General features: G+C 42.7%; 1 protein-coding gene across 4 annotated transcripts in view; it reads left to right on the forward strand.

The window, feature by feature from the left end:
- The window catches only part of CNTNAP5 (contactin associated protein like 5), a 531488-nt gene that overhangs the window by 400192 nt on the left and 116168 nt on the right, over positions 1 to 15128 (forward strand). For all 4 annotated transcript variants that reach the window (XM_030209381.1, XM_030209382.1, XM_030209384.1 and 1 more), the window contains 2 exons: positions 8779 to 8906; positions 10591 to 10761. In XM_030209381.1, coding sequence (XP_030065241.1) covers positions 8779 to 8906; positions 10591 to 10761 — 299 coding nt within the window. The remainder of the gene's footprint in view (positions 1 to 8778; positions 8907 to 10590; positions 10762 to 15128) is intronic.

The following is a 15128-nucleotide window of genomic DNA, read 5'->3' on the forward strand; positions in this document are numbered from 1 at the left end:
GGCGGAAACTCACTGTGTGCCAATCTGGAACTACTGCCAGATTAGCGCAGGAGCCCTTACCGCCATCTCAATGGGTAGCAGTAAGGGCTCCCTCCGGAAATGACTGCCTGCTAAGCGGTTCAGTTACCGCCTGGCCATTTCTTTTCTTATGAGAAAGACAGCCTTTTACCGAAGCTTAATAAAAGAACCCCAAAGAGCGAGTTAAAATAAGATGGCTTTATGGCAGCCCCTGTTGATATCACTGCCCCTGACTTAATTGTAATTGGGTAGTACTGTTACTTTTCCCCTAAACAGAAAAGATACTTTTGTGGAGAGCAAATGTCAGAAATCTAGAACGTTCAACTCAGAGCCGTCCCTCTGAAGCATTCAATTTTCAAATGTACTGGATTGCTTCTTCAGTAAGAGGCAGCACTGGATTTGAACTATTTTAGCTATTACCTTCAATAATTTGTCATCCACATTTAAAAACCACACAAAACAGATGGAAACAACAACACGAAGGGTAACGAGGCATTAGGAAGGAAAGCTCTATAGCAGACTGTAGAGACACAAATTGTTTTCTTTCTGTATTTTATATTTGTTGCTTTTGATGTGAACAACCCTACATGACATGACATTGCGCTGCAATTATATCTGATTGACCCTGATGCAGACAGGGTTGTGTCAGGTCAGCGAATAAATTGCTTCTTCTGAATTTGATTTTGCCTCGTGGTTCCTTACATACAAATTTAAAAGGGCAATTCTATAAGGTACACCAAAAGTTAGATGCCAACAATGAGAACATTTTTATGGAATAATAATATTTATTTATTTATTTATTTATTACATTTGTATCCCGCACTTTCCCACTAAAAGCAGGCTCAATGCGGCTTACATAGTAATAGGTAACACAGAATTTTGTTATGTAAAGTAGGAAATTAAGTATAACTTAGTAATAGGATGGATGGGTAGGTAGAGACAGGTGATAGAGGAAGGTAAGGTGAGAGATAGAGTCTGGACCAATGTCGTTTTCTCTTCGGTATATGTAAGGTAGATGGGTTCATAAGATTAATCTGGGTCCTTTGGGTAGGCTTGCTTGAATAAATGGGTTTTTAGTGCTTTCCTGAATGGTAGGTGGTCATGGATTGCTTGGATAGGTCTAGGGAAAGCGTTCCAGAGTTGGCTGCCCAGGAAGGAGAAATTGGATCCATAATAAGTTTTGAACTTGAGACCTTTACAGTTGGTAGTGCAGGTTGAGGTACTTTTGCAAGGATACAGACATGTTTCTTGCTGGGAGGTCGATCAGATTTATCATATAGTCTGGAGATTCTCCGTGTATTATCTTGGGGATTAAAGTCTGGGCTTTGAAGTTGATACGTTCTTTAATTGGGAGCCAGTGTAGTCTTGCACGGAGAGGAGTTGCACTCTCAAAATGTGATTTCCCAAATATGAGTCTTGCTGCTGTATTCTGATTGATGCGCATGTAAGCGCTAGGGAGTCCTTTCACTAAGGGGACTGCGCTAAAATCAGCGCTTGTTTTTGACACATGCTGAGGCCTCCTTTTACTGCAGTGGGTAAAAGGCAGTCTCTTTAAAAACAAAACAAAAAAACAAATAGCCATGTGGTAAGTGAACCACTTACTGAATAGCCATTTTTTTTTGGGGGGGGGGAGGGGAGGCTGGAGCACTTACGGCCACCCGAGATGGTGGTAATGACTCCCGTGCTAACTTGGCAGTAACCAGGCAGCGCTTACTGAAGCTTAGTGAAAGGAGCCCCTAGAAAACTAAATTAAATGTAAATTTGGATCTGCACACCTCTCCTCAAGTAAAGAACATAAGAATAGCCATACTGGATCTTGCCGAGTATCTTGTTTCCAATAGTGGCCAATCCAGGTCACAAGAACCTGGCAAAAAAACCAAATAGCAGCAACATTCCATGTAGAACCCCAAAGAGTATCAAGATTCCATTCAGAATCTCAAATTGTAGCAACATTCCATTTAAACCCCCCAAAAGTAGCAAGATTCCGTTCAGAATCTCAAATAGTAGCAGCATTCCATTTAGATCCCTCAAAGAGTATCAAGATTCCATTCAGAATCTCAAATTGTAGCAACATTCCATTTAGAACCCTCAAAAGTAGCAAGATTCCATTCAGAATCTCAAATAGTAGCAGCATTCCATTTAGATCCCTCAAAGAGTATCAATATTCCATTCAGAATCTCAAATTGTAGCAACATTCCATGCTACCAATCCCAGGGCAAGCAGTGGCTTCCCCATGTCTGTCTCAATACAGACTATGGACTTTTTCCTCCAGGAGCTGGATAAACCCCTTTTTTTAACCCTAGATACACTAACCACTGTTACCACATCTTCTGGCAATGATTTCCACAGCTTAACTATTCATTGAGTGAAAAAAATATGTACTCCTATTTGTTTTAAAAGTATTTCCAGGCACCTTCATTGAGTGTCCCCTAATCTTTGTACTTTTTGAAAGAGTATAAAATCAATTCACTTGTACTCGTTCTATATCTCTCAAGATTTTGTAGACCTCATTCATATCCCCCCTCACCTACCTCTTTTCCAAGCTGAAGAGCCCTAACCTCTTTAGCCTTTCGTCATATGAGAGGAGTTCCATCCCGTTTATCATTTTGGTCACTTCTCACATGATATGAATAGCGCATAGGAGGAATGAAATACGGTCCTCAAGGAGTCATGGTATATTTGATTTAATCGAAAAAGTAAAAAATAATAACTACCATATTAATATCAGGTTACCTAGTTGTAATTTATGTTTAAAGAGTTTTAACAAAATTCTATTACTGTGAAATTTGCTATGGTATAGACCAGAGCTCATCATTCATAATCCGCTGGAATACTTGAAGTGTGATTTAAAATATCTTCATACAAGATATCAGAATTAATTAACCTGGGGGCAGAACATAGGGAGGAAAGTATAATATTGAGTAATAAAGCATGACAGATTTGTCTCTTGAAGTTATATTTAATGAGAATTTTTGCTGTAGGTGCAAAATCTGGGAAATTTTAATAGTGTAGTCATGAAAAAAAATGTAGGCATGAAAAAGGATCATATAGTGCCATCTATGTCTGATATTTTGTAGTCTGTGACAAGATACTTCTGTGTTGCAACATTCTTAGGGGTATTTATTTATCACATTTGTACCCCGCGCTTTCCCACACATTCCAGGCTCAATGCGGCTTACATAGTAAATATAATTACAATTACAAAGTCTTAAAAGGAAAAGAGATTGGGAGAGGTTAGGAGAGGAGGGATGGCGAGGAGAAGATAAAGGGTAAAGGATGGAGAAGGAAAGATAAGGGTATAAGGAGATTGGGATATATAGACTAAGGTATAATAATCATCGGGACCGGGATGAAGAGGAAGGGTTATAAAGTTAAGTTGGGTCATTCGGGTAAGCTGTCTTGAAAAGTTGGGTCTTCGGCATTTTTCTGAAGGGTACATGGCCGTTGATTGTTCGGATGGATCTTGGCAGAGCGTTCCAAAGCTATGTATGTTTACTAAGGCACATTAGCATTTTTCATGCACCTTTAAAGTTAAGACAGGTTAAACGCTAACATGCCCATACATTCCCATTGGTGCATTAGCATTTAATGTGCGTTAAAAACACTAAGGCGCCAATAGCACGCCTTAGTAAACATACCCCTTAAAATTTACGTACGTGCTCCATTTTCTGTCTGTTCTGTATAAATTGTTGCATTGAACTAGAAGGTAGTTTTCAGACGAACTTACGGCCCCTTTTACCAGGCTGCAGCAAAAGGGGGCCGGCTGTAGCATCGACACTTGTTTTACACATGCGCCGCGGCCCCCCTTTACCGCAGCTGGTAAAAGGGAAATCTGGCCTTCTTACAGGAAATGGCTATGCGGCAAGTAAAGCACTTGCTGCATGGTCATTTCAGGGAGGAGCCCTTACTTTCATCCATTGAGGTGGCGGTAAGGGCTCCTGCATTAACCCGCACTGCCTGATTACCGCTGGGTACACACCAGAAATAATGGCACGCTAGGGGAGGAAAGTACCTGAGGCAATGGAAGGTTAAGTGATTTGCCCAAGATACTAAGGAGCAGTGCATTTTTTTCTAGCGAAAAAGGTGCCGGTACTCAAATGCCAGGCCATCCTTCAGGGGCGGGGCGATCACTGAGGGACCCACCCCACAATGGCAAGGCTCCCTGCAACCAGTCACAGAATCTATGGCAAGGTAGAATCGGTGTGTAGAGCCTGAGCTCTTTCATTAAAACTTGGGGACCATGGGTCAATTTTAGCAGACAATGGAAAAGGTGCCAGTACTCAGTACCCCCTCAAAAAATGTCCTGCTAAGGAGCAGCAGTTGGATTTGAACCAGCCACCTCTGGCTGTCAAGCCTGGTTCTCTAACCACTAGGCTATAACTATTCACATTATTGGGTTTTTTTTTTCTAAAAGTTCTTTCTTTAAGACTGGATGACTTACACATTCGTTTATTTTCCCAGGTTTCTTGATATTAATTTGCAAGATTTCCATAAACTGAGCTACATAGATTTAATTAACCAAGCTGAATATGGCTGACTCCAACCTTTGTTGCCTGAAGCAATAACAGCGTTTTAGTTGCTAAGACAGGTTAAAAAAATAAAGTTCCTCAACATCCCCAAGGCTTTCTCCTTCCCCTTAACCACCTTTACTTGTTCCAGTCTATCTCAAATTTATTTCATTTTATCATGCAAGAACCAATCAAAATCAGATAAAGTTTAAGGGGGTCTTTTACTAAGCTGCGGTAGCATTTTTACTCACAGTAGAAATCAGCTGGTGGTAAACCTGGGACGCCCATAGGATTCTAATGGGTGTCATAAGTACATAAGCACCGCCATATTGGGAAAAGACCAAGGGTCCATCAGGCCCAGCATCCTGTCTCCGACAGTGGCCAATCCAGGCCTCAAGAACCCGGCAAAAACCCCAAAACAAAACAAAAATTTAAATTAATAATGTTCAATGGACTTTTCCTTCAGGAATCTGTCCATTCCCCCATTAAACTCAGCAAGGCCAACTGCTGTCACTACATTCTACTACTACTACTACTACTTAACATTTCTAAAACGCTACTAGGGTTACGCAGCGCTGTACAATTTAACATAGAGGGACATTCTCCGGCAATGAGTTCCAGAGTCTGTCTACACGCTGAGTAAAGAAAAACTTTCTCCTGTTTGTTTTAAATCTACCACATTCTAGCTTCATCTTATGTCCCCTGGTTCTATTATTGTTAGAAAGTGTAAACAAATGCTTCACCTCTGTCCCCTCCATTCCACTCATTATCTTATAGACTTCTATCATATCACCCCTCAGCCGCCTCTTCTCCAAGCTGAAGAGCCCTAACCGTCTTAGCCTTTCCTCATAGGGAAGTCCTCCCATCCCTTTTACCATTTTCATCGCCCTTCTCTGCACCTTCTCCAATTCCTTTATATCTTTTTTGAGGTGCGGTGACCAGAACTGAACACAATACTCGAGGTGCAGTCTCACCCTAGAGTGATACGTCTGCATTATAACATCCTCGTGTTTGTTTTCCATCCCTTTCCTAATAATACCCAACATTCTGTGCGCTTTCTTAGCTGCCGCAGCACACTGAGCAAAAGTTTTTAACGTCTTATCAACGATGACTCCCAGATCCCTTTCTAGGTCTGTGACTCCTAACGCGGAACCTTGCATGACATAGCTGTAATTCGGGTTTCTCTTTCCCACATGCATCACTTTGCACTTGTCAACATTGAACTTCATCTGCCATTTGGACGCCCAATCTCCCAGTCCTCCTGTAATCTTTCACACTCCTCCTGCGACTTGACAACCCTGAATAACTTTCTGTCATCTGCGAATTTAATTACCTCACTAGTTACTCCCATCTCTAGGTTATTTATCGTCTGTTGATTTCTAGCGCAAGCTAAAAATGCTATCGCAGCTTAGTAAAAGACCTCCCCCTACATTCCCAAAACTCTGCTTCATTCCCAAAGGCATCCACAGATATCTCGCGACTTAAACCAGAAAGATTAAGGACAACTTCAGGATCCATAAGTCTGTCCACTTTTTTAATGTTCATATTATAGCATCTAACAAGTTTTGAGGCCCTCAATACACATTACAACTTCCCTTCTTGATTTCCGTTAGTTCATCTGTACAGCAGAGCAACCATCCCATTTAGCCTATATTCACCAAAAAGGGCAATTCTGTTTGCCATGCCCTGGACTACAGCATACCAGCCCTCTATCAACTGATCACTGAATTTGTTTGAAACATTTATCAAACCGGGGAAATACAATGATGTCACACAATTATATGCTTTGAGATGAAGTCAGATTGCATGCAAAAGGCTACCATTATCTAGAATGGACCTCTTTCTAGGCTGAATTTCCATTCAGATTGACCTCGTGAGTCTTATTTAACAGTCGTCAATGATTTTTCAGCACTTAGCCATAAAGTAAGGATCTGATTGGTTAACCCCCTATAATCCCAAATCACCTAGGGGTCCTTTTAGTAAGCTGCACTAATAGGCCCTTTTACAAAGTGGCTCTCATTACCTCTCGCCTTGACTACTGCAACCTACTCCTCACCGGCCTCCCACTTAGCCATCTATCCCCCCTTCAATCTGTTCAGAACTCTGCTGCACGTCTTATATTCCGCCAGAACCGATATACTCTTATCACCCCTCTCCTCAGGTCACTTCACTGGCTTCCAATCAGATACCGCACTCAGTTCAAGCTTCTCCTTCATACCTACAAATGCACTCAGTCTGCTGCCCCTCACTACCTTTCTACCCTCATCTCCCCTTACGTTTCCGCCCGTAACCTCCGTTCACAGGACAAATCCCTCCTCTCAGTACCCTTCTCCACCACCGCCAACTCCAGACTCCGCCCATTCTGCCTCGCCTCACCCTATGCTTGGAATAAACTTCCTAAGCCCCTACGCCAAGCCCCCTCCCTACCCATCTTCAAGTCTTTGCTTAAAGCCCACCTCTTCAATGCTGCTTTCGGCACCTAACTCTCACCTTTCAGGAAATCCAGACTGCCCCAATTTGACTGCTCCTATCGGACTGACTGTTCACTTGTCCTTTAGATTGTAAGCTCTTTGAGCAGGGACTGTCCTTTATGTTAAATTGTACAGTGCTGCGTAACCCTAGTAGCGCTTTAGAAATATCAAGTAGTAGTAGTAGTAGTTGTGAGCCAATCTGGAACTACCGCTGGCTCACCACGAGAGCTGATGGTAGTGCAGCCCCCACCGCGTGCCTTTTCTGGCGTGCCAGAATTGTTTTTATTTCCACCGGGGACTTACCCAGCAGTAATCAGGCAGTGACGCATGCTACCCAGTTACCGCCGGGTTAGCATCGGAGCCCCTATCTGCTCCTAAAAAGGAAGCAGGAAGAACTTCCCCAGGAAATGGCCAACATGGCGAGTATCTACTTACCGCACAGCCATTTCCTGGTTTTTTTTTTACAAAAGCCCCGCTGCAGTAAAAGAGGCCTCGACGTGCAGCAAATCCACACGCCGAGGACGTTGCAGGGCCATTTTACCGCAGTGTATTAAAAAGGCCCCTAAGTGCAATGCGCTAACCGCAGCTTAAAAAGACTTACCATGAGACGTGCTCAGACATCTTGCAGTAGGTTCCCAATCAGCGTAAACTACCCGTGTGCTAAACATATTTTTTCATTTTTGCATGGAGGGAGGTATGTCTGGGTGTGGAAAGTAGACATTCCAGCACTAATCAGCAACATTAGCACATAGTCATTAATTGAAAAAAAAAAGAAAATTGACCATTTTCTGGCTATGGTAAAAACGGTCTTAGCATGCGGGAAAAAACCCACATAAGGGCATGCTAAGGCGAATTTATACCACACCTTGGTAAAAAGATCCCCTGGAGATGGGAAGGCGGTAGAACTAGAGGACATGAAATGAGGTTGAAGGGGGGCAGACTCAAGAAAAATGTCAGAAAGTATTTTTTCACGGACAGAGTGGTGGATACTTGGAATACCCTCCCGTGGGAGGTGGAGGGGACGAAAACAGTAACGGAATTCAAAAATGCGTGGGATGAACATAAAGGAATCCTGTTCAGAAGGAATGGATCCTCAGAAGCTTAGCGGAGATTGGGTGGCAGGGCTAGTGCTGGGCAGACTTCTACAGTCTATGCCCCGAAAATGGCAAGGATAAATCAAGGTCAGGTATACATATAAAGTAGCACATATGAGTTTATCTTGTTGGGCAGACTGGATGGACCATACAGGTCTTTATCTGCTGTCATCTACTATGTTACTATGTAGTAAGGTTAAATGTAGAGATTGTAGCCAAGTCAAAGTCAATTTTCTCTCTATGGATAAAGAGGCTGAGGTAAAGTGGTCTCCATGAATGTGGCAAGGATTAAAAACAAATCTGGCACAGCTCTTCACCCCTCGGATTAATGAAATGGTATGTCACTGCTCATGCCATACTCTTTTAATTTTAAATTAACCAGAGTGATTACTATTTGAGTGTGCACTCTGGTTCACTCATGAAACCAATGGTCTTTATTTGTTGGAAAAGATTTGCAAACACACATTTAAATCTAGCAGAATTTCCAAGAAATAGGGTGCCAGGTGCTGCACAGTGCAATTTGGAATATGGCTACCTTCTCATCTGACAAATCCCATTAAAATTATGTAGTTGATACATCTGAAATACTCTTTTCCAGCCCTATAATGAAGGCCGTTTCTGAAGAAGCTTTGAATGAAATTGGTGAAACCTAAACTGAGGAAGACACATGTTTGATTTATATTTCAGGACTAATGATACAGGTCTTCTTTCCTTCAAAGACCATTTGCCAGTCACTCAGATAGTGATCACGGACACGAACAGGTCAAACTCAGAAGCTGCATGGAGAATTGGACCCTTGCGTTGCTATGGTGACCGTAAGTATATTTAATGGATACATTTTGATAATTATTTGTATCATATGATATGATGGGAGTTTTCTGCTCCCATCTTTGGGCTCTTATTTTTTTTTTAATTTTTCTAAAATATTGACTGTAAATATTCAACATGGATACCATGGAACTCTTGCTATGTTTTATTTATTTGTTACATTTGTATCCCACATTTTCCTACCTATTTGCAGGCTCAATGTGGCTTACATAGTACCGAAGAGGCTTTGAAGTCTCCGGTGAACAAATACAAAGTGATGTTGTGGTAGGATAAAGTTCATAGAGCACTGCCACATTAGGGAATCATACAAAGGAAGAGTTGAGTTATGTCCATGACATACTTGAGTTTTGTTGTGTTGCAGAGTTCAGGCATTTAAGTTGGGTCGGTAGGGCAGTGGCGTTGCAAGGGCAGCTGACACCCGGGGCGGGTTGCCTCTGCGCACCCCCCCCCCCCCCGGGTGCAGCGTGACGCACCCTCCCCCCTCCGTAGCGCAACCCCCCCCCCCCCCGCGAGAACATACCTGGAAGGCGGTGAGAGCCGGGCGGGAGAGCCAATCCGCCGAGTGCACGCCGCTGGGGGGGGTGTCGGCGCCTCGCTGGTTCCTTGCTCTCTCTGCCCCGGAACAGGAAGTAACCTGTTCTGGGGCAGAGAGAGCAAGGAACCAGCGAGGCGCCGACACCCCCCAGCGGTGTGCACCCGGGGCGGACCTCCCCACCGCCCCCCCCCCTTCCTACGCCACTGCGGTAGGGTATGCCTTTTGAAACAGGTTAGTCTTTAGTGATTTCCGGAAGTTTAAGTACTACTACTACTACTACTACTTATCATTTCTAAAGTGCTACTAGATGTACACAGCGCTGTACACTTGAACATGAAGAGACAGTCCCTGCTCGACAGAGCTTACAATCTAATTAGGACAGACAGAACAAACAAAAGATAAGGGAATATTAAAGTGAGGATGATAAAATAAGGGTTCTGAACAAGACGTACGTCGTTTTCAAAGCTTTTGGTAATGCATTCCATAATTGCGTGCTTATGTAGGAGAAACTGGATGTGTAGGTTGATTTGTATTTAAGACCTTTGCAGCCTGGGTAGTGCAGATATAGAAATGCTCGTGTTGATTCGGTTTCAGGTTGGTAAGTCAATCAGGTCTGTCATGTATCCCTGGGCTTCACAGTAGATGATTTTGTGAACCAGGGTGTAGATTTTGAAGGCAATGTGTTCTTTGGGAGCCAGTGTAGCTTTTTGTGGAGGGGTTTTGCGCTTTCAACTCGCGTTTTTCCAAATATAAGCCTGGCTGCCATGTTTTGTGCGATCTGAAGTTTCTTTAAGGTTTGTTCTTTGCATCCTGCATAAATTCCATTGCAGTAGTCTGCGTGGCTTAGTACCATTGATTGTATCAGGTTGTGGAATGTTTCCCTCGGGAAGAATTGTCTTAAGCGTTTGAGTTTCCACATTGAGTGAAACATTTTCTTTGTTGTGGATGCCACTTGGCTTAGGTTACGGTCCATTGTTACGCTGAGGATTTTCAGACTATCTGAGATAGGAAGGGTGGATATAGATTCTTCTTCAAATAGTTTAGTTCACTTTTAAAGATTGCTCAATATGCTCTACTTTGCAGAATTTGTTTTCCTGTATCCCAGGCGACACTAAATGATGGGTTTTAATTTTCAGGAAAATTCTGGAACGCAGCTTCGTTTACCACAGAGGCCTCCTACCTCCACTTTCCCACCTTGCATGCGGAAATCAGCACCGACATCTCATTTTTCTTCAAAACCACAGCATCGTCTGGTGTCTTCCTGGAGAATCTGGGGACTAAGGATTTTATACGCATTGAAATGAGCTGTAAGTGTTTATTTATATAGTTTACTGTATCAGTTTTGAGATGTATTTATAAAGGTACAGAACAATTGAAGATAAAGCATTTCTGTTCCAAATGCAGCTGATGTAAACTTAGTATAAACAAATTGACATTATAGCATATTTGTACAGTGGAAATGTAGCATATAATACTGATTGCTATGTTATATATGGGGGGATGTTTGATTTCTATGCAGGCTCTGCTTCATTTTAATGGACCAGCATAAAAATGAGTGAAAGATGACCTTGTGCTTAGATCTTCAAGACAACACAGATTACGTACATATCTGAAGATGAGACAGTCTCGTTCATTCACCGCTGTGCTTCTGATGTGTGACATACAGAGTAAATAAATAAATAATAATTTTGGAACTTTACATTAGAAGTGCAATGGGAGAAAAAGTGAGGAGGTACAATCAAGGGTTAGAGCCATGAATTAAGAGCTTGGCCTAAGTCTATGAATTTGAAGCAACCCTATTCCATTGCTTTTTGAATGGTTTCTCGACAAGTGAACAGTTCTAACATTATGTTACAGTGACTTACATTTCCTTCTTCTCCATTCCCACCATATAAGCCCTTCACCGTAACCTAAACCTACTTGCATGTGTCAATTCCAACCCTTCCACACCCTTCCTGGTTCCCCTGCCCCCATCACCCCTGGGCTTTACCTGGAGGAGAGGTCATTAATGGCACAGTAGGTGGGGCAGCAGCTGTCCTCTGCTCTTGTCCGGCCTGCTCTGGCTCTCAAAAATGATTACCATGTCCCCTATCAATAATCTACCACTTTGGATCAAGGCGAACATTTTCAAAGCTGGAGTCTGATGGGTGGGAACAGAGGGGACAGTTCAATGAAGGCAGCGGATTGAGAGAGATGACATGATTATGTTGATTTGGCAACATCGGGAGGGCATTTAATTCCCTGAAGAAGCCTGGGAGGTGAAACGGGTCCCCATAGGGATCATCCTCGCTGCCCTCACTGCTGAAGCCAAGTGCTTTTTTGTTGAATATGTAGACACTGGAGTGCAGATGATATTGAAGAGCAAGCATTGACTTAAAAATCTTTGGAAAATATTAAAAATTGACAGTCATAAAGATGGATTTGTATTGTGAAGCGAGCAATGATGATGAATATTTGGGACTTTAAATGAGACTGTGAGCTGTGTTTATGAAGTTACTGGTTTCTTTGAATAAAACCAGTTTTTATATCATTTGTTGATGATTACAGCCAGCTGAGGTCTTTTTCATCCTCTTTTTTTTTGTTACATTTGTACCCTGCGCTTTCCCACTCATGGCAGGCTCAATGCGGCTTACATGGGGCAATGGAGGGTTAAGTGACTTGCCCAGAGTCACAAGGAGCTGCCTGTGCCTGAAGTGGGAATCAAACTCAGTTCCGCAGTTCCCCAGGACCAAAGTCCACCACCCTAACCACTAGACCACTCCTCCACCGAGTATTCTTTCTTTCTCTTCACATTTGCAATCTGAGCTTTTGTTGAGAAGAAAGTAGTTGTATTTTCCACTACCGCGTGCTAAAGATAACAATAGCATATAATCAACAAAAGGTAGAATTAAAAAAGGCAGAATTTACAGCTATGAAATGGGCTTAGCCTGCAGGAAAGACCTGCATAAAGATGCACCAAGCCCACTTCTGAATTAGTTGCAAGTACTTAAAAGAGGACAGAGAGAGACCATTTTCAAGAGCATTATGGTAGTCTAATTTACCTATAACTAATATCAGAAGTAAAAGTTTTATATAATCAATAGTGAGCTAATGCTTGGTGGATCTGATCCTACATATGAAAATAAAAGAAGCTTCCATATCTAAGTCGAAGGGACATGTCTAATAAAGGACAGTAGGAAATGGGCTCAGAGCGTACTAATACAGGACTTTCCTGTGCATTAAAGCCCATTTCTAGAGTACTCCTCATGATGTAGGGCATGTGCTAATGTTTGCATTAGTTCGTGTCACCTGAAAGAAAATTAACAAGGGATCACTCTCTACCTCCTATTTAGGAGATGCCAATGGCTCACATGCTAAGTTGGCGATTAACAATGAAAGCTCATCTAAGAAGAACACAGACGCTAGAGGGGTGATAACTAATCAGAATGATGAGAAGATATTTAAATCAACAGTGCATCAGAAAAACATAAGGTAAACATAAAATAGTACTGATGGAAAAATGAGACTCTGAAAGAATGGTCACACCTCCTCCACTCTTCTGAGGATGGTCCTGCTGGAAAAATGAATAGTCGACAGGACACAATCTAAGTTCAAGCTTCACTTATTGACCTATAAGTGTATTCACCTCTCCACTCTCGTCTCTCCCTACGCCCCCCCCCCCTCATGCACTCCGTTCTGTAGATAAATCTCTCTTATCCGTCCCCTTCTCCTCTACTGTTAATTCTAGACTCCGTTCCTTTTGTCTTGCTGCACTTCACGCTTGGAATAGACTTCCCGAGCCTGTGCGTCTGGCCCCGTCTTTGACCGTTTTCAAGTCCAAACTTAAAGCCCACCTCTTTACCACTGCTTTTGACTGCTAACCACTTCTCACCTATTATTCCCTTACCCTTAATTGTTCTGTCTGTTTACCCGTCTTATCTAGATTGTAAGCTCTTTGAGCAGGGACTGTCTTTTTGTGTTTGGTGTACAGCGCTGCGTATGCCTTGTAGCGCTATAGAAATGACAAGTAGTAGTAGTAGTAATAGACAGGCAGTATCACTTATCTTAAGGCAAGTCTCAGTAGTGCAGCTGAGACTGGTCAATGGGATTGCAGAGTAATGAGGTCTTAGAGCATAGAGAACATATGGGGTTTTTTTTACAAAGCCGCACTCGCATTTTTAGCTCTCGGTAAATGCTGAGACGTCCGTTATATTTCTGTGGGTGTCTCGTCATTTACTGCCAGCTGATTTCTACCACGAGCTAAAAACGCTACCGCGGCTTAGTGAAAGACCCCCATATTGAGCAGACCTATCTGCAGGTACAGGTGGAAGGATACGAGTTAGTAGATGGCCTCTTCCTCAGTAATGGGGGTCACACAATGCTAAGAAACATAGGTAAAGGACCTCTGAAGACATGGAATGAATGCAATAAGCAAAGATAAGAACTAATCCAGATGGAATCAGCTCAATAAGACAAAGCAGAAGAGAAGAAAGGTGCTGTCTTAAGTGATGCCTCCAAGGAATGCTCAAGGCACAGGACCTGTTCCTTAAATTGACTCCAATGGCGCAGGTGCTGGGAAAAACTGCTGTTTAAATCTAGTGGATGAAGTGATATCACATGGGACTTAGGAGTCCTTTTACAAAGGCGCTCTGAAAAATGGCTTGCGGTAGTGTAGGTGCGGGTTTTGAGCGTGCGCCAATCCATTTTTCAGCGTGCCTGTAAAAAAGGTGTGTCTTTTTTTTTTTTTACGAAAATGGACGTGCGGCAAAATCAAAATTGCCACGCATCCCTTTCGGGTCTCAGACCTTACTGCCAGCTTAGTGTTAAAGAATCTGGGCAGTAATGACCTATGCGCATCAATGGTGCACGTCCCTTACGCGCGTCCGGAAATAAAAAATATTTTTCAGACGCGCGCATCGGACGTGCGCCAAAAATGAAATTACCGCAAGGGCCACACTGTAGTTGTACGGTAACTCCATTTTGTTGGGCGTGCATAGATGCTTACGCAGCTTAGTAAAAGGGGCCCTTAAAGACGCAAAACAGAGGGGCAACAGGAGAAAGAACCAGCACAGATGCTTGAGGCTTAAAGAGACAGACTAGAGGGGCAAAACAGAACCAAGCTGAGTTTCATTTGAATTAGTTTTCCATTTGCAAATTCTGAGAGATAGGAAGAACTGAAGAATCTGATGGGTCTTGTTTGCCTTTTACAACCTCCTCACCTCCCCCCAACACAGCCTGTTCTGGAGCACCACCACAAGCTTGAGATATGACTTGAGGGATGGCATGGAGCCTGATTTCGTGGGATGTGGTCTTGAAAGGGGATACAGTGCTTGTCACGGAGAGATGTTACTGTTCCATGTTGGACAAATCCAGAATTGTTGTGTCATCTGACCTTCCTCTAGGAGCAGTAGGAATGAAATCCTACTTCAGAACTGAACCTTTCATTTTGTGCTGGCTATTGTGTGCGGATTGGGGGGGAGGGGTGAATCCAATATATACAACATGAATGGTACACATTTTGGTGTTAGCAGTTTTGCTTTTGTTTATTTGTTTTGTTTTGCTTTACACACTTATTAAAAAAGGCTTCATTTTAGCTGCACTGTGAAAATTTTAGTGGGCTTTTACTATCCATGTGAATAGTGTTAATAATGGGCTCCCCTTATCACTCTAGGATTATCACTGTCTTTTCACTCTT

This window comes from Microcaecilia unicolor, chromosome 7, assembly GCF_901765095.1.
Source record: "Microcaecilia unicolor chromosome 7, aMicUni1.1, whole genome shotgun sequence".
Taxonomy (NCBI): Eukaryota; Metazoa; Chordata; class Amphibia; order Gymnophiona; family Siphonopidae; genus Microcaecilia; species Microcaecilia unicolor.